This window comes from Caenorhabditis remanei, chromosome X (assembly GCF_010183535.1).
Source record: "Caenorhabditis remanei strain PX506 chromosome X, whole genome shotgun sequence".
Lineage (NCBI taxonomy): Eukaryota > Metazoa > Nematoda > Chromadorea > Rhabditida > Rhabditidae > Caenorhabditis > Caenorhabditis remanei.
This window is the reverse complement of record NC_071333.1, coordinates 20371288-20394095: the sequence shown is the minus strand read 5'-3', so window position 1 is coordinate 20394095 and position 22808 is coordinate 20371288. Positions and strand designations below refer to the sequence as shown.

General features: G+C 37.0%; 6 protein-coding genes across 6 annotated transcripts; 3 read left to right on the top strand and 3 right to left on the bottom strand.

The window, feature by feature from the left end:
• Positions 1-431: 431 nt before the first annotated feature.
• GCK72_026083 (uncharacterized protein) lies at positions 432-710 on the top strand (the record flags this gene model as incomplete). The annotated part of the gene is made up of 1 exon (XM_053736645.1): positions 432-710. The coding sequence occupies one exon, from the start codon at positions 432-434 to the stop codon at positions 708-710; it is 279 nt and encodes a 92-aa protein (XP_053580211.1).
• A 4744-nt stretch (positions 711-5454) lies between these two features.
• On the bottom strand, positions 5455-6369 carry GCK72_026082 (uncharacterized protein; the record flags this gene model as incomplete). Its single annotated transcript, XM_003102044.2, has 5 exons — positions 5455-5518; positions 5576-5642; positions 5689-5779; positions 5828-5914; positions 5974-6369. 5 exons carry the CDS (start codon positions 6367-6369, stop codon positions 5455-5457), a joined length of 705 nt encoding a protein of 234 aa, XP_003102092.2.
• Positions 6370-12140: 5771 nt separating this feature from the next.
• GCK72_026080 (uncharacterized protein) lies at positions 12141-18668 on the bottom strand (the record flags this gene model as incomplete). Its single annotated transcript, XM_053736644.1, has 4 exons — positions 12141-12257; positions 15270-15456; positions 16412-16607; positions 18599-18668. The coding sequence occupies 4 exons, from the start codon at positions 18666-18668 to the stop codon at positions 12141-12143; spliced, it is 570 nt and encodes a 189-aa protein (XP_053580210.1).
• On the top strand, positions 15391-16441 carry GCK72_026081 (uncharacterized protein; the record flags this gene model as incomplete). The annotated part of the gene is made up of 2 exons (XM_003101969.2): positions 15391-15706; positions 15870-16441. The coding sequence occupies 2 exons, from the start codon at positions 15391-15393 to the stop codon at positions 16439-16441; spliced, it is 888 nt and encodes a 295-aa protein (XP_003102017.2).
• Positions 18669-20201: 1533 nt separating the features above from the next.
• GCK72_026079 (uncharacterized protein) lies at positions 20202-20755 on the top strand (the record flags this gene model as incomplete). The annotated part of the gene is made up of 4 exons (XM_003102041.2): positions 20202-20252; positions 20313-20372; positions 20423-20556; positions 20608-20755. 4 exons carry the CDS (start codon positions 20202-20204, stop codon positions 20753-20755), a joined length of 393 nt encoding a protein of 130 aa, XP_003102089.2.
• A 717-nt stretch (positions 20756-21472) lies between these two features.
• GCK72_026078 (uncharacterized protein) lies at positions 21473-22728 on the bottom strand (the record flags this gene model as incomplete). The annotated part of the gene is made up of 4 exons (XM_003102045.2): positions 21473-21598; positions 21652-21972; positions 22056-22454; positions 22570-22728. 4 exons carry the CDS (start codon positions 22726-22728, stop codon positions 21473-21475), a joined length of 1005 nt encoding a protein of 334 aa, XP_003102093.2.
• Positions 22729-22808: the final 80 nt, after the last annotated feature.

The window sequence follows — 22808 nt, the reverse complement described above, 5'->3', positions numbered from 1 at the left end:
GGGTAGGTTCGTTTTCGTACATTCAGATATAACATAACACAGCTTTAGTATGATCTGTTTCCAGTCAAACTTCTAATTTGATTCAAAATTCTATAAAGAAATTATTTTCAAATATAATTACTCCTAGACAAGTCATAATTACGTGAAATTTTCAGAACGTAGAAAGCGATCACAACTTCATCAGAGTGGTATTCGGGGACCGAAGAAAGGAAGGAGGTAAAAAGTGAGTTTTGTTTTTAGAATGTTACGTTTTTTGTAACTATTCATCAATCTTATCAAGATCATGGCAAGTGCATACAAGTATAATTTTCAGAATAGAGAATGAAGATTTGAAGGCCAAACTTGTTTGAAGAGGATGAAGAAGATCAACGAAGACGGGAGTCCACCAATCATGGAGATCGGACTGCAAATCTGTCCTCCTCCCCTCCAATATGGACATCGTGGTGACCAAGGCAAAATATGAAGGGAGTATTCCAGTCAAGTTGGTACACTTATTGACTGAAGACTATAAAGTGATCGACATCAACGCGCCGGTATTGAAGAATGATCGGGAACTCGTCAACATGCTCAGTCGGCTCTGGAATGTGAAGACTATGAAGGATTCAGATGACTTATGCATTCGATTTTATCACTTCACATGTTGTATGCCTGTCACACTGCACACTATCATGCAGCCAATCATGTACTGGTACGATAGATTTGCGCCATGAAAAGTTTCCAAACGCACTCAGTTGGCCCAAGAGGATGGTACCCATGGTCTCTTGTAAGGAGGAGCAACCGTCTTCGTCGAGATCCACCAGAAGAAAATGAATAATTTTTTAGGAATTATTATCAATAAAGTTATAGTTTTGAATAATTAAATTCAGATTTTTTGATGACAGTTGATTTTCGAAACAAATAGGTGAAACACATTAGTATTCATAGCCGCTCTGAAAAAAAATAGAGAATTGGGAGCATTCGGCTAGTTGAGAAATATAATTCAAAAGTCTGACTGGGAAAGGTCATGGAGTTAGGTTGGAGTTATGAAACGTGACTTATATCATTGGAAAGCTGTGACAACGGTGATCCCAAATGTATATTTATTGTGACAAGGAACAATATTGGAATAAGTAGTCTCAGTAAACGTTGATTGAGGATTTAGGAGTATTTAGAAGATTATCATTTGCAAAAGATAAAGACAAGAATGTGGATAAAACAGCGAGTGCCTCGAAAATGAGTAAGAGATCGTGTGACCCAAAGAAATCTAACAAAAGACAAAGTAGCGGCTGTTCTCTGAAAATATAATTTTGAAGTATCTGGAATCTACTATCGAAAACTCACCGTCCAAACAGTATCATCTTGGAAAAACAAGTAGCCAGCTGTAATTCACCCGACACTTGCGAGAGCTCCACATATCTTGGACTTTAACCCAATGCTTTCACGAGATACAGTTTTCATGGCGGTATAAAAAGTCGAATAATTATCGATTTATAGCAACATCTATACTGTAAGACATCTGAAAAAACTGTAACACATTTTACACATTTTTACCTTTTTGAAAATGTGGTCAATACATGTTACAAGCAAAACATTATACGAGGATAATCACCGTTTTTTTTCATTCATGGGAGGTCGGGCGGACATCACTTGTTAGGAAGACGTAAGGAATCAAACGGACAATCGACATCGTAATGGAGAACTGCAGTTGGCATACGCTGATGAACGAATATGCCGTAAAAATAGAGCAAGGGTTGAAGAATTGGGCAAAGAAAAGAAGAAAACGAATCAAAAAGAATTTGAGTAAGCAAAACCAAGAATGGGATGAAAAGAAGGCTTACGCCATACTTCAAAGGAAGAGGAAGCTGGAAAAACTCAAGAAGCTCCGGAAAACTCAGAGGATGAAGGTCATGAAAATCAGACGCCAAACGTGGATAACATTCCGAGTCTTCGTTATGACCTTACTTAGGTAGCAAAATCGTGACTTTGGAAACACTGGATATCGAATCTAAGACCTACAAGCATGCTAATTCATCTCCTATCTCCCACGAAAAAACGTTCGTTCCAAGAAAAAAGAAAAAGAAAAAGTTGCATTTGTGCTATGAATACAAGTATTTGAAACACGGCTAAATTGAACTCATTTTTCCCTATCACGAACCCTCGCGGACGTAAATAAGTTATTATTATGATTAATGTTAGAACTAACATAAACTAGAGGAACAGAAATAGAATATGTATTCTCTTCGTTGGTTGAGCATGCTGAATTGTCTTACTTGAAAATGTATTCATTTTTTTCGTTAGTATGTATATTCTGAATACTTGAAGATGAAAGGGCAAGAGAAAACATTTCCAGAAAATAATTTATTTTAGAAATTAGGTTTAGAGATCAATCATTATTTCGAGATAACAACAAAAACTACCGGTTGAGAAGAGTGAAAAAACAAAATTCAATTCCATGTCAATAACAGCTATAAAATAAAGCTAGAAAATTAAAACAATTTTTGGTATCCGTTGTTCTCGTAGTCATTTGATATTGTCCGCCTGGAATATTGAATGGTCAAAACCAATTTTGGGGAGTGGGACGGGATATACATTACTGGCCATAAAGAATGCGACACTTGTTTGTAGTTGAAAATTTTCAACTTTGAGAGAGTGTTACGGTAATTCAGATTGTCAGACCTAGTAGGTTTTTAATGGATCATTCAGATTAAAAGTAGAACTCCATTGTTGTAGTTGCCGACTTCATTGTACGGGCACTCCCTAGCAAGCTACATATCGAAAAAGTAGTTTCTCTCTCAAATCGGCCGATTTCAGTGCAAAATAGTGCAGTTTTGAGCTGTTCACTTCAAATTTCTATAACTTTCTAAGAAGTGTCCGTACAACAAAGTTGTAAACTAGAAAAATGGAGCACTACTTTTGATCGGCGCGATTCATAAAAAACATAGGTGGGGAAATTGCCATGGCACACTTTCAAAGTTAGAAAAATTAAACTGAAAACGGTCAAAGTTCGTATCTTTTTGCACGGTCCTGTACATACTTGGATGACACATATTAAAAAAATACTCACATTGAGCTTGGAATCAAATTCCAATATCTAATTCCAATTGTCACCACTGTTTTTTTTCCGTCCAATGATTCCTTGGACTTTTTCGTTCTTGAAGAAAAACAAACTCTGAAAGAAATCTTTTAAGGTTCTAGTTGCTTGTAAAGGCTGGTCTATAATTATGTGAATCTAATTACATGGGATCAAAAATTGACACACAAATTAGATTCAAAAATTATATCAAGTTTCAGTACTTCTCGAAAGAAAAAAAAACTCACTAATTTTTTCAACACGTTTTTTGAAAGGTGAAGAAGTAGTGAAACAGTAGAATTCAAACCTGCAAAATAACTTCATGTAGCAATTTCAATTTTTCTCAAGAATTGAGGAACTCACATACTCTTTTTTTTTCCAAATCATATTGAAATACCAAAAAGTAATAAGGGAAAGCGATAGGACGTTCTGAAAACATAGAGTTGAGAAAACAAATACAAAATCCACTCACCGATTTTTCGGAGTGATCCAGTATCCCACGAACGAGTTTCCTTCAATATGACAAAAAGACTGTGCTGGCCAGAACACTACAAATATTCTGAGCCTTATTTGGAAGAAACCTGAAAATGAAAAATTTGAGCACCATTTTGGTTTAAATTAAGAAACTTACAAAGAACACCAGATACACATAAACACCCGAAAAACTATTAGAATTCAAACAAAATCAAATATATACAATATTGTCGACCATCTATTCAGTAAGAAGTCTCCTGAAATTAAATTCTATACACTTTGATAAACTGGTAAAAAACTCACATGATTATATAAAGTAGTTCTAAAAAATGCCAGCTAATCTATTTTAGACATCCACATATGGTGTCATGATTCTGAAAATAGTATCTATTTGTATTCGTTATGAAAAATGAAAAACTCACACAAACTATTATACGAAGCAATTCTAAGCAGCCTACATTAAAAAATAAAGTGTGATAGCAGTCTTCACGTCGGTCAGAAGCAATCAGCGAAGAGGAGTAGATGGCTAGAGAAATTTTTGGATTGTAAAGTTCAGAAATTGATAACTAGCGTCCGTTTGTTCACTGATAAAACACGACTGGCGGAAAAATCACGCCTTGCATAAAACTCCTGGGCAAAATAGTTGTATAGTTGAGTTTTCTGATGATTGTGAAGTGAATTGTCTGTAATTCACCCTTCATTTTTATTAAAAAGTCTTCTTTTTCATTGGATTCATTCTCTTCTCAGTAATACGTAGTAATTTTTCTTCCCCTCTTTCAAGTCAAATGGAGAAGGGAAGAAGAGGGAACAAACTGGCACCAAGGAGCGGCTGATTTTCTATCTCTCAATTTTTTTCTCATTTCTGAAGAAGAAAAGGGCAGTGGGGATGCGTCTCAAGAACGAGAACAAAATTCTCGGAGAGGGAGAGAGAAATATTTTCACTTTTGTCGGTTAACCAAAAACCGCGAGAGTTTGGCAGGTCAATGACACAAGAGAAAGAGGGAAACTTCTCAAAACACTGGAAGATTCTGGCTAGGATAGAAACATGACAGGTTTTATGTATTGAACGGAAACAACGAACGCCGTTGATTTTATAAGAGATATCTGAAGAATTAAATATGAAATAATCAGAAATTTATAGAATTCTATAGTTAGATCAAGATTTAGTGGGGACTTAGAAAATTGGGAAAACGTTTATATTTTGTCCTTTGTTATTAACGGAAAATATCAACGGGACGTTTTTTATCTTATGATTATAAAAAACAATCAAAAATTCGATTAAAAAAAACACTGCTATCTAATAGTAAAACATGAATAGTGGTTTAGAAGAAAGGACAAAATAGGCAAGCTAATATAAAAGAAGCTGCTAAAAACGAATTCCGAAACGTAATCACCGCAAAACAAATAAAAGAGGCAAGGCTAGCATTGCTTGTTCACAGCAGTTTATCTCGGTTCCCAAAGAAAATATCAAAATGCTGCGAACGGACAAAATATACTTCAATATTCCTGAAATAATTGTTCAATTAAAAAATTGCTAGATCTTTGAAGACAACCGAGATATGATGCTCTAAATTTTTGCTAAAGGATGTGAGGGCTATTACACGTTTTACGGTACCATATGAATCAATTAAGAAAAAATCTGACTAAAAGTAGAAACTTGGGGAACGAAATTGCATAACTTACAGTTTTTTCAGTGGACAATTAGAAATTTTAAGCAAGTGTCACAACATTGATGCTGCTAAAAGAGTGAAACTACCTAAACTGGAGAAAAATTATTTTCAAAAGTTGTCATCTTCCAAAAGAAAGCTGTGCTCTCAGTGGTTGTACAACTCAAGCAGGTAGTTTCAAGCCCAAGTCTTTAGAGAAAAATTTTTTTGGTCAATACTGTATTAGACCCCAAAATGTGTTCATGAATAGTATAAAGCATGTATTTATTTTGATGTATCAGTTATAGATGCGAGATTTGCAGAATGAGGAGTCGACAAAGCTGTATATCTGAAAAATATCGCTTTGGTTTCCAGTGTAAACAATTTGAATGCAATAAAGGCTCACTTTGAATCCATTTTAAGATTATCGTCATCATACTCTTCCTGTATGACCTTGACTAGAACCTCGAAATCTGGGAAAAACATAACAAATTGATGTTTGCAAAGTTTCAGAACTACCTTTTCGACTAGCAGGATATTTATTCCAAAAATATGAAACGATATGACTTGCATTTTTGACAATAAACCTTTCCACTTTATTATCCGGATTCTGAAACAAGATGTAACAACTAAAATGTTATAAATCTGCAATACTCACTTCACTAACAGTTTTCTCCTCCCACATCCAATCCGTGTAGACCCCATATACTTCATCGTAGGTGAGTTGGTCAATGGAACTGTATTCCTGAAACTTCTTTTCTGATTTGTTCAGTTTTAATGTAGTAAATCCAGTTTCGAACATACCACATCATCATTTTCTTGCGGTTTTTTAGTTTTGAAAGCAGGTCGTGTGGGAAGTGGTGCATTTGCTAGTTCCCTCACTAATTTAGCAAGCAAATCCAGCAATATAAAGTTTCTTCTGAGGTCCCGAAGTTTTTTCTTAAGGTTCTTCAGCTCTTCAAGGTTAATTGCTACCTTTTCTTTTATCTTTGAAAATTGTTCATTTTCCAGTTTAAGAACAGTATCTCTGAGAGCATCCGTTTTGGTTTCATTATGCTCAGGTTCTATCATTTCTCCGGTTCTATTGTACGCATCGTCATGAATTCGAAAAAGAATCTGGGTGTAGTTAGTTTTATATTCGATTTGTTTCAATATCAATTCGCGTTGTTGTAAAAACTTGATTTGCAGGAAGCCTTCCATTTGTACTTCGGGTACACTTTCCAAAACACTTCCAGTATTTTGGCCAGTTTTACTCTCACTGTTTAGAGAGTTCAGTGTGGTTGCGAGTAGAAAGAAAACGATGAAAAATTGCCGTAACATGCTGAAATTAGTTTTTAATTAACTTATGTTAATGTATTTGGTGATTGGAAACCGAAGACCTGATAGGCTTACAACTAGAGAAATGGAATTACATTTCTGGTTAAAAAGGTATCTACTTCGGCCGTTCTTAGTTGAAATTGTCCAAGAGTGTGTCATGATACAACTTATTGTCACCCCTATCAGGTCTTTGATTAATCATGCGGATAACAAGTAGAACTCCATTTTTGTAGTTGACAACATTTTCGTACTGGCACTCCCTAGAGGTCATTTAATGACGACAGCTCAAAAATCGCACTATTTTGCACTGAAATTGGTCGATTTGAGGAAGAAATCACTTTGTCGATATGTAACTTATTAGGAAGTGCCAATACAATGAAGTTGTCAACTACAAAAGTGGAGCTCTACTTCTGATCTGTAGGATACAATAAAAACCTGATTGATATGGCAATCCGAATTACCATGACACACTCTCAAAGTTGGACAAGTACTGTACGAAATAGTAAAATCAAACAGCGTATTATATACTGTATATATTACTAAAAATCATAATTCTGGCATGAGAAATGGTTATATTAAAATACAACAAGAATTAAACAGAAAAGTAGAAACAAGAGAAATGCACTACAAATTTTCCCCTTCCTAAGCGCATCAAAAATTTTATCCACGAACGCTGCAAAAAATAAAAGTGGCAGAATAAACGAAAGAGAGCACTTCTTTAGACAAAGAACAAATGTGCTGAGCAGAAACATCTGGTAGAGCGAACAAGTGTCTGGGGCATTCGGGCAGGGACCAAAGCCGTAATTCAAAAAACAGAGAGCAAATGTCTGGAGAAAAAATACCGAAGGGGTTTATTTTTAAAAATCGGGTGTTCAGGGACCATTGACTCTCGAAATAAGATTTTTAGTTGATTTTCAAACATGTGTTGCCTTTTCTACTGTTCTAATAATAAGAAAGCAAAAAAAACGTTTTCTTAGTGTTCCCTCATCACATGCATGCAAATATGTGTCTTCTTTTTCTCTTACCTATTTAAAAAATACAGCTTGCATGAATGTGTTTTTAGTTCCATTCTCTTGTAGTATAATCTTTTTTATTTTCTGGTCCACGTAACATTTCTTTTCAATTTATTTGACTTCCCAGATGTTGGCAATACGCGAGCCAGTTTGAATAACTTTGCAGATCACTCCTTTTCTTTTTAAAGAACCCTCATTCATTACACTGCTCCATGTCTCCTCTTTTTTTTTGCAAAAAGATTCGCCAGTCACTCTCTCTCGCTTGTCCCAAGAGCAGTTTCTCACCACATGTCTATTTCTCGTTTGCAAAGAGTGGGGACTCTTTTTAATGTCTGGAGAAAAAGGGGAACCCCTTTTCCGGGGGAGAGTTGTTCTTTAAGTCTTTCTGTTGTGCAATTGGAGAGGGAACATTTCTCAAAACTTATTGAGAATTTGAAGCGGGAAAAAAAAACTAATAGTTTTTTTAATGGTTTTTTTCCAGCTTTTCAAAATATTCGTTTTCATTGGTATTACTCACCTCCGCAGTAACTGTTTTGCTTGAGCAATTTCCTTAATGCTGGTTTTCAATTATTTTCTTTCATATCTAACTTTTTTCCTCAATTATGTGTCTTTATTTGTTTTAAAAATCCCCAAGTTTATTCTTCAATCGTAATTATGTATTCAATAAAGTATATTTTGATAATATATTGATTTGTATGTTTCAATTGTCAGGCTTTTCAAATCTCTGTACATATATCTTCGAACGTTTCAAATGACGGAAACTCCCTCCACAACGTGAATACACCAATGCACCCCTCCCTCTTTTTCTCTTCCTGCCGGGAGTGAACAAAACAACGACCGCGTCGCTGCCGCTGTTGCACGCACACGCTCGTCGTCTGTCTCCCTCCTCATGTTAATAGTCTTTTGCCCACCTAATGAAAAAATTCATCTAATTTACAGTTTGAAGTGATTATTCAGTAACTTATTGAGATTTTTTTACAGAATGACGAGTAAGCAGTAGAAAGGAATCGGACACGTCGCAACGAAGCCTGTCAACTCAATATTTTCTATTTTTATAAACAACAACAAAGGAAAACGTTCAGTAAGTGTTTTTTTCAAAATATTTGAATGCTTTATTAGTCGAATGTTATATTCAAAGTCTAGAAACCACAAGCAGTTGCTGGAAAAGAAACCTTGTCACTTTTTAATCGACAAGAGCGACCAGTTTTGTAAAAAAAGCTTTAAAGCAAGATATCTCCTAAATTTTGAACGAAAAACTGTTTCTTGTTAAAATTCCATTGAAAAACACGAGCAGTTTTCAATAAAAATTAAATAAGTACGGTAGCCTGCTAAGAATTACTTAATTTTTTCAGGCGAAATCGGATTTCACTGGACTCGGTCGGGAGTTACGCCTAGAATGTCCAACTCAAGGCAGGAAGACGCGGAAGGACTACAATGAACAAATTAACGACGCCCGCGCTAAACCTATCAGTTTGATGTCTATAATAGATGTTCAATCCTATCCCGTGTTCAATGAAAAATAAGTGGAACGGCTGACTTTCACCTCAACCAACCCAGCGATTACTTGGATATTACGTGCCGTTATTTAGGAGACAAAATGCTCCCAAAATGTCACCGAGAATTGCGACACTCAACATGGTACGTTTGGGAGAAGAATTGTCAGATGGTTCAGTGTTGGAGAAATATAGTAAAAACTGGTGAGTGAGAATATTATTCTTCCAAGCTCCTCCATATTCTTTTCAAGCTGTAGAAGGTACTTGAAATGAAACGCCGACGCTTTTTTATTGACAAGAGCGAACAATATTGTCAAAAAAGCTTTCAAGCTAGATTTTTGTTAAATGTTGAACAAAACTCGGTTTTTTTAAAATTCCATTGAAAAATCAGCAGTTTTCAATAGAAGTTGGATAACGATGGTGTCCAGCTGATGAATATTTTTAAATTTTCAGGCAAAATCGGATTCCACTGGACTCGGATTCTCAACTTGAGCGTATTATGGTCGGAAGGATATGACTAGGATGTCCAAATTGAGGCAAGAAGACGCGGAAGGACTAAGACAAGCGAATGGTGAAATCGACCGGAAAATGGATCTGTGAAAAGCTCCAAAAAGGAGTTTCAATACTGTTTTTCTGAAAAAGAACCAGCGGCTCCGAATTATCGATCGAGTTGTCGGAGGACACGAAGGACGAAAAAAAGAAGTTCGATGATGCAACCGGAAGCAATTCCAGCTGTTTATTTGCCGGAAAGGCCAAAGAAATGTGCAAAGCCTCAAAGAAATCTATGCGAAATCGGCTGATCAACGAAATAAAGTCGAATCTGCGAGAATCATGGAAGTAAAGCGGATATCTGGCTGAAACACAACAATTTCGTTGAAGTATCGATGTAATCGTGTCAAAGCCAGTTGAAAATAAATGCAAAAGCGGACAAAGTTGCAATATTCACAATGAATTTTCTACAAGAAGGCTAAAAACGTCGGATTTGCAACGACGTCACCAACATCGACATCAAATTCGTGGCAGAGACTGAAAAAGGTTCACATACCAGCGAAGAAGTACGAAAGGACCAAAAGAAGTCCCCCATACGACTGAAATCAATCCAATTGACAACCAATAGCAAGCCGAACGTCAGGAACGAGGATGCAACCTCGAAGGTTGATTGTAAATATCGATTTTTCGGGAAAACCGGAAGAATGGCATCAATAACTTTTCGAAATCGATGTTGTCTCCTAATCAGCATCCCAACTCTCCAACTAACTTCAAAATTAACTACTCAAGAAGGAATTGAGGTGAATTGAATTCTTAAAACCCCCGTTAAATCATAAAGAGCCGAAATTTGAACCTGTCGAAAAAAGAAGAAGTCAAATACAGACGTGGCAGCGAAGACAAATGTCGGAAGAGACGAAACAAAGCCAAAAACCTAAAATAGTCTACCTGGAAAGGGGAAAAAGCTTTCTTCAGACAGATTAGAGAGTCGAGAGACAGGAAAGCATGAAGGCCAGTCGAATGACAGAAAAACACAAGGTGTAACATCGGAAGTCGTCATGGTTTCTATTCAGAAAGGAACCCGTGGCATCATGACACAACAGAACAACTGAAAGACGACTGAGGAACAGTGATAGCGACATTCCACTAAGGAAAGTGGCGACGAGTCACTGCAATGGGCCACACGTCATGACCTCCCAATTCCTTTCAACTGCCTTACTGGCTTGGAACTCCCACATCGTCTTTCCCTTCAATCGAATCGCCTTGTAAACAACCACCAGGAGAAGAACCATTGACTTCCATGACATCGTCATGTACCTCGAGATTAGAGCTCAGAATGTTTAATGTAACATTTTCTATGGTGCGACTGCAATAGGGATTTGGTGGATATCATCTTTAAGTCAATTTCCATCTGGAACACCTCTTCGAGTATCTTAATGCTTGTGTTCGCCTTCTCTCAATTTGTGGAGAGTGACATACCGCGACGCAGCCGCTGTTACATCTCCTCGTCTCGTCTCTGCCACACCTGAATCTAATAACTCTTTTGGATGTTTTTTTGTTGTTGATTGAGGTTTATGACTGAGCAACTCAAAGAACCCGGACAAGCAATCAGAGAAAGCCTACTGATCCGATAAACCAAGCAGTTTGGAACAAATGGCAAGGGAATGTTATTTGTAAGTATATTTTCTCAAAGTTTCATGATCCTATCAGTAATTTGTTATACACAAAATTTGAAAAGTATCAGCTGGTACCAAAATTGAATAAAAACTAGATTTTAGTTTGAAAAAATCGACTGATGTGGTCAAAAATAGAGGTTTTGAGCTTGTGATTTCCCAAATATTTGATGTTTCGACTCAAAGTCAAGCTATATTTTCCAGAAGTTTGTACAAAAAACGCGTATGTTTAATAAAAGTTGAACAGCAATGGTGCCCAGCTGAAGAACACTTTGAATTTTCAGGCGAACACCCTCTTCACTTGGATTCTTAACTTGGTCGAGAGGATATGAATAGGATTGGACTCAAAAGAACTCAAGGCATGAAGACGCAGAAGGACTAAGACGAAATAACGATGCCCATGCCAAACCTATGAGCACAACGTCTATAATCACCTATGACCAATCCCGTATCTAGAAATGAGTGAAACGGCGCTGTGTGTCCACTATCACCTCAACTAACCCACCTATTACATGGATATCGCGTACCGTTTGAATTCAGAATACAAAATACATACGGAATGAAATCAAGCTGTACGAACAATTGACATTTCCAGACAATATGATGTTCCGCTCCTTTACTGTGGCCTACTGTCTTGGAAACTTTCTACGGCTCTTGATCAATAAAGTTTTGCGACTTTCAACCTGGTTTCGAATTTCAACACTTCTTCAACTTCTCTACTCTCATGAATCAATGCAATCAACACTTCCAATTGGATTCCATCTTGTTCTTGCCACAAAGTGATATTGAGAATGAGATCTCATGATGTTCTCGCCCATTACAAATAAAATGTATCAGGTATGTGATAAACGAAGTTTTACAATATTTCTGGTGCGCAATACAAAAAATTTGTAAACAAATCTGAGAACCTTCGGTTCTTTTCTCAAAAAATTGAATAAAATTTCTGAAATGTCACTTAATTTAATGTATTTAATTTCAGAAGCCAAACATCAACATGGAGGTATCAAATTGGATGGAACTTTGGGATCGAAAGTCGCTCGATATGGTGCGACACGCTGTGAAGGCTTGACTGACAGATGTTGATATATAGAATATGCGCAGGATATCTGAAGAAAAAGATGCTTGAAAAAGCTTAGCGAAAGTCATAAACACAATTGATCTTTCAACGCAAAGCAGTGGGCCAGAGTGTCACATTTTGTTCGGGACCTCATGTTCACAAGAAAAAATCACAAACAGGTATTTTTAAAACTTTCCTTTACTTTATTTAGTTTCAGTAACCAAAATACGATACGAAATGATCAATGCGTTTTGAAATTTGGGAAAGACAATCGTTGGTCATTGCGGCACGACTGCTCAGTGTTTTTTGTGATAAGACATGGAGGATATGAAACAATATCTTGGTTTGTGAACGGAGCAACCTGCCTGAGTATGGTATTCTACGCAGTGTCCGTGATAACGTCTTCTGCACAATAGGAGTCCGTCCTGATCCGTTGATGTTGTTTCTCGAAACTTCTCAAGAGTCCGTTTTCCCACTGTATCCATTTCTTTCGCATTCTTGTACACGTTGGGTTTCTAACTCCGTCTTTGTTATGTTAAAAACTTGATAAGATGTTTGGATTTAGAATTTAACTTGACAAACGTCTCGTTCATCAGATTTTTTTTCTAAATTTCAAAATCCAAAGACAGAAGGACGCTACTGATGACGACCTAACCTTCTGTCTGAGTAAATTTAGTCATTGAACTTCATGTCTGTGTCTAGCGTTATGGTCGAAACACAAAAACTGTTCTAAGCATGCGATTTGAATTATATTTTTGGTTCTTATCTCTTTTTAATAAATGTAATAGAAATTATAATTTTGCTTCGTATTTGTTGTTTTTTGACATGTTACCACGTCTGTGGTTCATCTTTTTTTGTAATTACTGGTTATTAAACCAGCACAAATACCACTATTTTTGCCTAGATAAAATAGTTCCACCAAATAGCACCACCAACATTCAGTTTCACAGCGTAGTCAGAAGAGCACATGTTTAAATAAGTGTCTTCTATGTAGCCGGGCAGCGATGATTGAATTTGACATTGACAAGTGATGAATGTAGAAATAGGGAGAAGAAGGTGATGTGTGCGCTGCCGAAGAGGGTGCCTAGAGTGTACCCTCCGTATGAATGAAAAAAAGAGAGAGTAGAGAAAGAGAACACCGGAGTGTCGTTTGTCCGCAAGTTTTCCTTGGCGCGAAAAAGACGGATTTGAATTAACATGGATTTATTGAATAGTTTCATGTAGAATGCGGTTTTATTTATGGCTAAAATTGATTGGAATTGGTGGATCACTTCTTTTTTTAATAATTTTCTCTTCAAATTTCCTACCTCTTCTCAGGATTTTTCTTTTTCCAAAGATTATTTTTATTCTTCATCACATTCTTCGTTTTCCCCAGAATCTGACTGTCATATAATGATTTTATTGAACTTTACGACTTCTTGAACAACGTCATTCTTTTCTATTCATATACTTTCATTGCCGTCACCTCTATCGAAGTGTCCCTCCTGTCTGCGTTTTTCCGAATCGCCCACTATTTTCGCTGATTTATGGCTCTTTCTCTATCTATCTCTCTCTCATATTCGAATGTCACCTAATTTTTTTCATCCTGACCCAAATTACCTAATGATACAATTTTCAAATAGTTCAGAGTACATAGATAGAATCATTATTAGAGAAAGTTGGAAAATTTGAAGTTGAAAAGTGATTTTTTTTGTGGAAAAATTTGCTTTTTTCTTTGCCTAAATCTTTTCTTCTTTTCCGAATTTTACCTTTTTCGATAATTTCTTACCCAGATTCCCATTCTCTTATCAGGAAAGCCTTTTATAACTCCAAATTTTACTTATTTTTTCTCATAATTCCTTTCCCCTGACTCTATTTCTTCTGTTTCCCTTCCTCGAAGTTTTTCTTTATTTACTTTTTCGATCATAAGAAAAACAACTAAAAAAAACAATGAAGACTTAAAAATTTCTTTCTTTCCCAGATAAGATTGTCTTATTAGTTCCTGAGATTAATTTTTCTACTCCTTAATTTTTTATTCACTAAATGTTTTATTTTCTTACCCGGGTTTCTTCTTTTAAGGTGATTTTCTCCTTTTTCTTTCTCACAATCAGATCTCTTTTTTGTCTCATATTACATTTTCTTCCCAAACATTTTACTTCTCCATATTTCCCCTTTTCTTCCCATATTCTCCAACTTTTCCTCACAATCTTAATGCCACATAAAGACTTTATTGAACTTCTTGAACAATGTCCCCCAGGTATTCTTCTCTATTCCATATTGTGATGAATAGGGAGAAGAAGAGGATGTGTGTGCAGCCTGCCGAAGAGCTGCCGAAGAGGGTGCCTAGAGTGTGCCCTCCGTATGAATGAAAAAAGAGAGAATAGAGAAAGAGAACGCCGGAGTGTCGTTTGCCCGCAAGTTCTCCTTGGCGCGAAAAAGACGGATTTGAATTAACATGGATTTTTTAAATGGTTTTATGTAGAACGCGGTTTTATTTGTTGCTGAAATTGATTGGAAATGGAGGATCGCTTCTTTTTTCAATAATTTTCCTCTCAAATTTCCTTCCACTTCCCAGGATTTTTCTTTTTCCAAAGATTCTTTTTATTCTTCATCACATTCTTCGTTTTCCTCATAATCTGACTGTCACATAATGATTTTATTGAACTTTACTTCTTGAACAACGTCACGTCCATCTTTTCTATTCCATATTGTTTCCACCGTCACCTCTATCGACGCGTCACTCCTGTCTGCGTTTCTCTGAATTGCCCACTAGTTTTTCTGATTTACGGCTCTTCCTCTGTCTCTCTTTCTCTCTTCTTGCTTTTCATTGCTTTACGGTTATATCTCTCCTATACTCGAATGTGGCCAGGTTTTTTTTGTGGTTATCTAAATTATCTTATCTAATTAATACAATTTTCAAATGGTTCATAGTAAATAAGAACACGTCTTAATGATTGAAAAACTCAATCCTTTTTTAAATGATCAGTTTTCTACACCTGTTTCTTACTGAAAATGTTCTTCCTTCTCACCTGGATATTTTCTCCGGATTCACATTTTCTTTTCCAAACATTCATTTTCTCACCTGGTCCTTCTGAATTCTCTTTTTCCAACTCGCATTGTTCTCTTTTTTACTTTCCCAGATTCTCTTCATCTCGCTCATCTCATCTTCTTCCAGATTCGAATACTCTTCCAGTTCTTGCACAATGACGGAGACACGGGAGACTGGTGCCCTGACAATGACGGTGACACGGAAGGTTGGTGCCCTGACTCTGGAATACGAAGAGGATTCAAATTATTATGATGAAGAAGAAGTAAAAAGAAGGGAGGAAGAAGAAAGAAGGCAGGAAGAAGAAGACAAAAGGCACGAAGAAGAAGAAAAAAGGAGGGCAGAAGAACTAAAACAACGAAGACAAAAAGAACTGGAAAGAAGGATGATGCAGAAGGATAAGACTGAGGAAGAACGAAAGATCGACGACTATTTTCATGCAGCACTTGTCTGTTACCCGGGGCCACCAAAGGGTATTGTCGAAATAAAAAAAGTGATACCCGGGTGTTTGCGGACTCAATGCAAAATTATTAAAAATTAGCATTGAGTCCGCAAACACCGGGTATCACTTTTTTTATTTCGACAATAAGTCGGAGCAAAATATTTATTACAAAGAATAACTTATCCTTTTTACAGACTACGTTCCACCGGAGGTTGAAGAACCGGGTCCAGACGCTTCAAGAGAGGAGCACATGAGGTATGCCTTCCGCCACCAGAAGGTTTACCAGCACTCCACAGACTATGTGCTCCCTTACATGAGAGACCCGCATGTAAATGAGAAGCAGACTATAATGGTCATGCAACCGAGGACTAAGGAAGAGACCGAACGTCTCCGATCGATATTCGACGAAAAGCTGAAAAAGATGAGGGAGAGAAAAGCCAAAGGTTTGCCGTTGATTGATGAGAAGGAAAAGGAGGAGGAGAAAGATGGGGAAGAGGAAGATGTGGAAGAAGAAGATGTGGAAGATGAAGAAGATGAAGAAGATGAAGAAGATGAGGAAGATGAGGAAGATGAGGAAGATGAGGAAGAGGAAGACGAGGAAGAGGAAGATAAGGAAGAAGAAGATGAGACAGAGGAAGATGAGGAAGAGGAAGATAAGGAAGAAGAAGACGAGGAAGATGAAGATGAGGAAGAGTACCAGCCGCCGGAGAAAAGAAGCAGATCCCTACCGACTGACCGGGAGCCAGGACCGTCGTACTGGTATTGAGTGAGAATTTCGAGATTTTTCACTGGTTTTTCACTCCAATTTTCACTTCCTCCTCTCAATCCTCCTGTTCTAACTTGGACTCTCTTTCCTTTTTCTCCAAATTTCAATTTTTTGCTCACTCTGAGTCCCGGATTCCCATTGAATCCTTCTCCTGATTCCTCGTCTTCTCCAAAACTCCTTTTTCATCTTCATTTTCCGATTTTCCGTTTTCATTCCTGCTATCCTCTTTCCTCTTCAGTCCTCTTTTTTATCAGAGCTCTTAGTTTGCTCACCTAAATTCCTCTTTTCTGTTCTCAAAATTCACCGTTTCTTCCCCAAATTCTCTTTTTTTTTTCTCTCTGAAATCCTTTCTTCATCTCCATCATCCAATTTTCCGTTCTCATCCCTGCAATCCTGTTATTCTTCACCTTTTTTAAAATCAGATTTTCCAGCTTGCTATTCTGAATTCCTCTTTTCTGTTCTCAAAATTCACATTTTTTTGCCCAGACTCTCTACTCTTCTTCAATATTATCCAAATTGAGTGTTTCCTATCCGAACAGTTTTTCCTGTTTCCCACCCAAGATTCCTCTGTTTTAATCCCAAAATCTTTTTCCAACTAAAGATCTACTTCCTTTCCTTTCCTGGATTCTGTTCCCCCGCCTCCCCCAGATTCTCTTTTTTTCCCAGAATTCCTTTCTCGCCTCATGATTGATTCTCGCCAATTTCCCTGTTCCAGTTTTTGTACTCCCCGACTCCTCGTTCTTGTATTACGGCTCCTCCCTGTCTTTATATTTTCATGATCTGTAATGTTTTAATTCTGGTAATTTGTTACTATGTTTCTGTTTTTTCAATAAATGATTTTTTTGAACAATCATCTTTCATCAGAATCATCACTGCGAGCGCCTCGTACCTTGTGGATACGGCTCAAGTTAAGACACAGGTGCCGTTCTTGATTTGCGGAATACGTCGAGAATATCAGATGATTGGACCCGATTAGATGGAGACGCCATGTGAAGAATTTGAATGGAATTTTGGCTGATAAAATGGCTCTTGGAAAGTCAATATAAACTATCTCATTACTCGCTCATTTCGCATGGAAAACAATCTGTCATAACTACCGTAGGACGTCAAAAAGGAAACTGTTGGATGATGAAATACTTAATAATCGCGACTTGGAATGTTGAGACAAAACCAGAGGACAATCAGTGGTCGAGCGAGAAGAAGAGTGTTCGAGGCAGACAGAAAGCAGAAGGAGTGGTACATAAAACTGCTGGAATGTTGTGGATTTGCTAAAAGAGTGTCGAGAGCAATTTCAGAGCATGGATGTATGAAAATCAAGGATCGAACGCTACATGAGCTATGTACAGTATCCGAACTTTTGTGCTATATATTTGTTAGAACTTGATAAGACTTTGGAATTCTAGTCTCAATTCAGTAAATCTCTTTGCTAGTTTTATGTACTAGAGACAGAAGGACGCTACTGATGAGACCTAACCTAGTGTCTGATTCGAACTTATAAAATACGTATCTAGGTTTGAGGTCAAAACACTAAATTGTTCCAATTGAAGCATTTTTCAATCCTCTCTTTATCACTTGTAAAAAAAAATACAAAACTTTCGCTCCTTTACGTATTTGCATAACGTTATTTTACTTCAATTACGTTCAAATCTGACAAATTCTACCATCCAGAGCTCCCTTATATCATTTTCTTGTTATCTTCGCCTATAATCATTTGTTATCTTGTCATCGTTATGCTGATGTAATTGTCCTGTTTACTGATAGATTGATCTGTGTTTTTCTGGACTTCGTGTACAGATTTTTGATGTTCTGAATTTTCTATAAAATAAATGCAAAGCACGTTTCAATAAATTGCACAGTAAAGAAAGAGTATTCCTAACTTCTTCTTCCCCTTTTTTCATTCAGAGGTTTTCTGACAAAGAAATTGGAGAACATTGGTGCTCACTCGCCAATTATAGCAAACCTATAATTTCATGCCAGTTCTCAAAACCCGTTTCTCTTTTTTTTTTTTTTTTTTCGCTTTTGTAATTGGACACGTCTTCGTGAGCGCTGCGTCATCTTCAAAGTGTCTCCAATGATCAACGTCATTTGTTATACCAAAAACAAGTCTTGGAGGGTCTGCGATGCTAAACTTAAAGGTGTATCAATTTATGAAAATACCTGGAACATAATACAAGCGAGCAACTTTGAAAGAATACCTCGACATTCCTGATTGATCCGCTAAGAACATTGTGCATGGACTATACAGATCAGGACACCAGTTTTGTAGTTGATATTTTTTTGTAGAGACACTATCTTGAAAGTTACAGGTAATCAAAATGCAAAGCTCTAAAACTTTGAAAATGGATAACTACAAAAGTTATGTGCTATTTTTGTTCGGTCCAACCTATAAAATGTAATATTTGTCGGACAATGAAGTGCCACTGAAATACTCAATCAAAGTTGGCCATTTTTCACTGAAAACCGCCGATGTTGATAACCTTTTAACCGGTACTGCACAAAGCAGTGGAAAAGTTCATTTTGCTTACCCTTGTTGTCATTTTACTGGTATTAGAGAAGTTACTGGAATATACTTTATCAAATGAAAAGTGATTTTAAGATTGAGTTTTATTCGAGACAATTAAAAGTTTTAAAATATTAGAAAAACACAGATATAAATGAATTTATGTTTTTCTTTTAGCCATCCAATCACACCGCACCATGTATCCTTGATAAGCTGCCCAAACAAAAATCACCGAGGCAATAGTCATCAGACACACCGAACTCACTGTCAATTTGATACCTTCTCGCACAGGATATGGAGAAGGATTATTGAAAATCGAGCTGATAGCTCTGCCGTCAGTGGATAGATTGACTACAACATTTGAGCATGTGTCTTGAATATCTTCCGCATTTATAATGGAATCCATTTTCAGCAAATTGAAAGAAAAATATAACAAAGTATGATAAAGAATGGTAGAAAATGGCACTACACGTGGTCTTGTAGGCGTTTTTCAATTCTGAGGTTTCTTTCGGTGTGCTTGTGAAAAAATAGAAAAGAAAAGAAAAGCGTGTCCAATTTTGACAAGCGAACAGCTCCACCAAATAATCCCTTTTGGAAATTACATATAGGGTGGATCTGGCTTGACGTTTGTTGTGATTCAAATGAAATAGACATTTCGCCATGGGACCGGCGGGAAAATTGCTTCAAACTAAACGTTTTGCGTTGGAAAAATTGGAAACTGTAAATCTCAATGAGTTCTATGTAACCGACGTTATTTGGAGAAACTGGCAAATAATTTACGTGCGGTGTATGAAATAAAATGACTTTGTGACCATTTTTCACGTTTTTTGCATTTTAGTCGGGACTGCGGCTTACTAGAAATGGTTATGGAGTCATAGAAGGTGGCCCACACTAGTGGAAAGTTAGGAATACGTTGATTCCAAGCATATATTCAGGTTTTGCATAATAAGATTTTTGCAACAAGAAGTCATTTCTCGTGACGTCATGTTTTTTTGATACGGAAAGGCTTTCAGTGATGTTTATGGTTTTTTTGCGTTTATAGCTTGATTTTGAGGAAAAATCTTACATCACTTCAACAAAATCATCAAATCCTCACACATTCCCTGAGGAATGCTTGGATGAAAGTAATCAGCAAAATCAGGTGAGAGAGTGAGAGCTCTCTCGTCTCTCTCGCTCATTAGAAGCTCTCATTGAGCATTATTCTCGTTTTGGGTTAATTTTTCACTTTTTCTTTCTTTCAATTTCCTCACTCGAAACAAGATGGCATGTTATGATACAGATGATTCTGAAATCAACGTGATTACACTGCCGGTGAGTCTAATTTGAAACTAATTCAGCTTTCCTTTTCTGATTCAAATTCAAAAATTACAGAACCGCCCAGCGAATCCAGTTGGAGACACAATTATTGAAATGGGCGTAATCGGACTCCAGGTTTGCAGAGTTAGTAGCAATTATCAAATTCGAATTTTTTGGACTTACAGAGGTTGGAACATCAAGCAACTGGACAAGACAACCGTCAACAAAACGAAGATAACATTTTTCCAACAATCGAGAATGCTGCACAAGAAAATGATGGATTGGACACACTTCAGAACACCTTCATAACCATATTCATGTCAGTTCATTTCCATACTTATATTTTCAAGAAATATTTATTTCTTTCCAGTGGTGTCGCCTGTTTCATGATCTTGGCTTTGGTTGGTATGATGATTACATTAATCTTGGAGATCACTCCTGATTCATACAAAGGTCTTACTGATGCGAATCACGTTTCTCCAACAGCACATATTCGTCACTTCCCTCAAAACGGCTGATTGGATCCCTTCCCTCTTTTCCTCCCGTCTTTAAGTCTTATTTATATTACTCCAGTCAGGAAAAACGGCTCAAATCTCCAAGTGACACCAAATAGTCTGGTATCACCAGACCCAACTATTAATCTTATTGAAAACCCGTTTTGTCATTCTCAATCTTAAAAAACAAAACTAATTTTCTCGACTTTTTTACGTTCATTTTGTATTCAATCTATTATCAATCATATGTAATCATTTATTACTGAATAAACATAACTTCTGAGCTCCAACTGATTCATTATTGTAATCAATTAGTCGAGAAGCGAAAACAAGCTCGGGTACTTCAACAACAATTAAATTTCCTTGATTAATCCTTATGGGATAAAGTCAGGTGTTATTGGCTTGTGACATTAAACCCGGAAAAGCTCAAAACACCAAAACTAAGCTTACAAAGAGTTAGAAAATGTCAATGTTGAGTATATAAAGTGCAAGTTGGAGAGAAACAAAGATGACTATGCATGAAAGTGCAAGCGACAGAAATCGACAGAAGCTTCGGGCCGATTTCGGGAAAAGTGAAAGATTTTGAGTGGATGATTTGGGTTAAAAAACCGGAAGGGAGAAATATTCTGAGACTTGAGACTTGAAACAACTTAATTGAAGAGAAGAAAAAAGAAGAAAATGGCGTTTCGAATTGATGTGGAGAATGACAATTAAGCGAACTGATCTGGAAGCAAAAACGAATCAGTCGTCCTCTGGAAGAGTCATCTCAAATGTGTGCGGCGTTTGGTTCCTCATGGCATCCTGCTTGCAAACCGCAATGATTTGAAGATTTCCACTTTCGACAAGTTCACGGAATGCCATCCCGACCTGAAAGAAACTTAATTAAAAATGAAAATGAAAAATAAATTATTTGCACCTACCGAGTTACATGATTCCCTCGAGAAGTTTTCATCGAAGTTATCATAAATGACGAACGGGCATTGGAGCACCCGAACGGCAGCAAGATTGATTGCGATGCTGGCAATCTTCATCTCTCCTCCCGAAAGATTCGACGGTTCCATTATCCCATATCCTTGATCCAGTACCATTTCGACTCCAGCATATGGCTCCTCTGGATTTTCCGGTCGGAATGAAGCCGCCATTTGGTTTGCATTGCCGTTGAGCATCTTATAGAGTTCATCAACATTTGACGACATGGTATTGATACGTCTGTTGAGAGCGTTACTTCTTCTCTTCTTGGCCTGAAAATAGTATTATGAATGCATTTCTCGGTTTCGATTTCGGTTTCAAAGTTTTTTGTTTCAGAACAAAAGTTATAACTAACCGCGGCGAGCTCCTTTTGCAATTCATTAGTGGTTTTCGACGGTTTTTGAATTCCTTTTGGAGCGGCGGCTCCCATCGATATTCTTATCTTCTTCTTCAAAATATCACACTCTCCTTTCATTTTTTGTCCATTTTGCATAGTTTTTTCAATGAACATCGAAAGTTCTTTGTCGGTCGAGGTGCCCATCTTTCCCCATCCAACGCCAGGTACCATCACTCCAATCATAATCGGTGTGATTCCGATTTCTTCCAGGCCTTCCGCGTATTGCTCGGATGAAACTTCTTTTCCATCAATCCAATAACGAGTCATCCGTCCGGCAGCTTTGGAGTATTCCACTTCTGATCGATTGGGAAGATGAAAGCGAAGTGTGACCCTTCCAGAGAAAGTGTAGAAAGAATCCTGAAATAGAGAATTCAAACTTGATATCAGAGTCCAACTATAAAATGTATATCTATTACAGAATACTAAGTAACTTCCCAATTTTAGTCTCCCGATTTCAATGAAAATTACTTACATCCGATTTCCCGTTTAATCCGAAGCGGATTGCGTGGACCAGAAGGGTTTTTCCCGATCCATTGACTCCGGAGATGGTATTGAATCCCTCATTGAATGAGACTGTCTGGTCTTTGAGATATGGATCACCTTCTACCTTCACAGACAACAAGGACAACATTTTGTAGCTCTGAAAACAATTAATTAGAAGACAAGAAACAGTTTGGAGGCTGTTGGCAGGGAAATGAATATGAGAAGTTA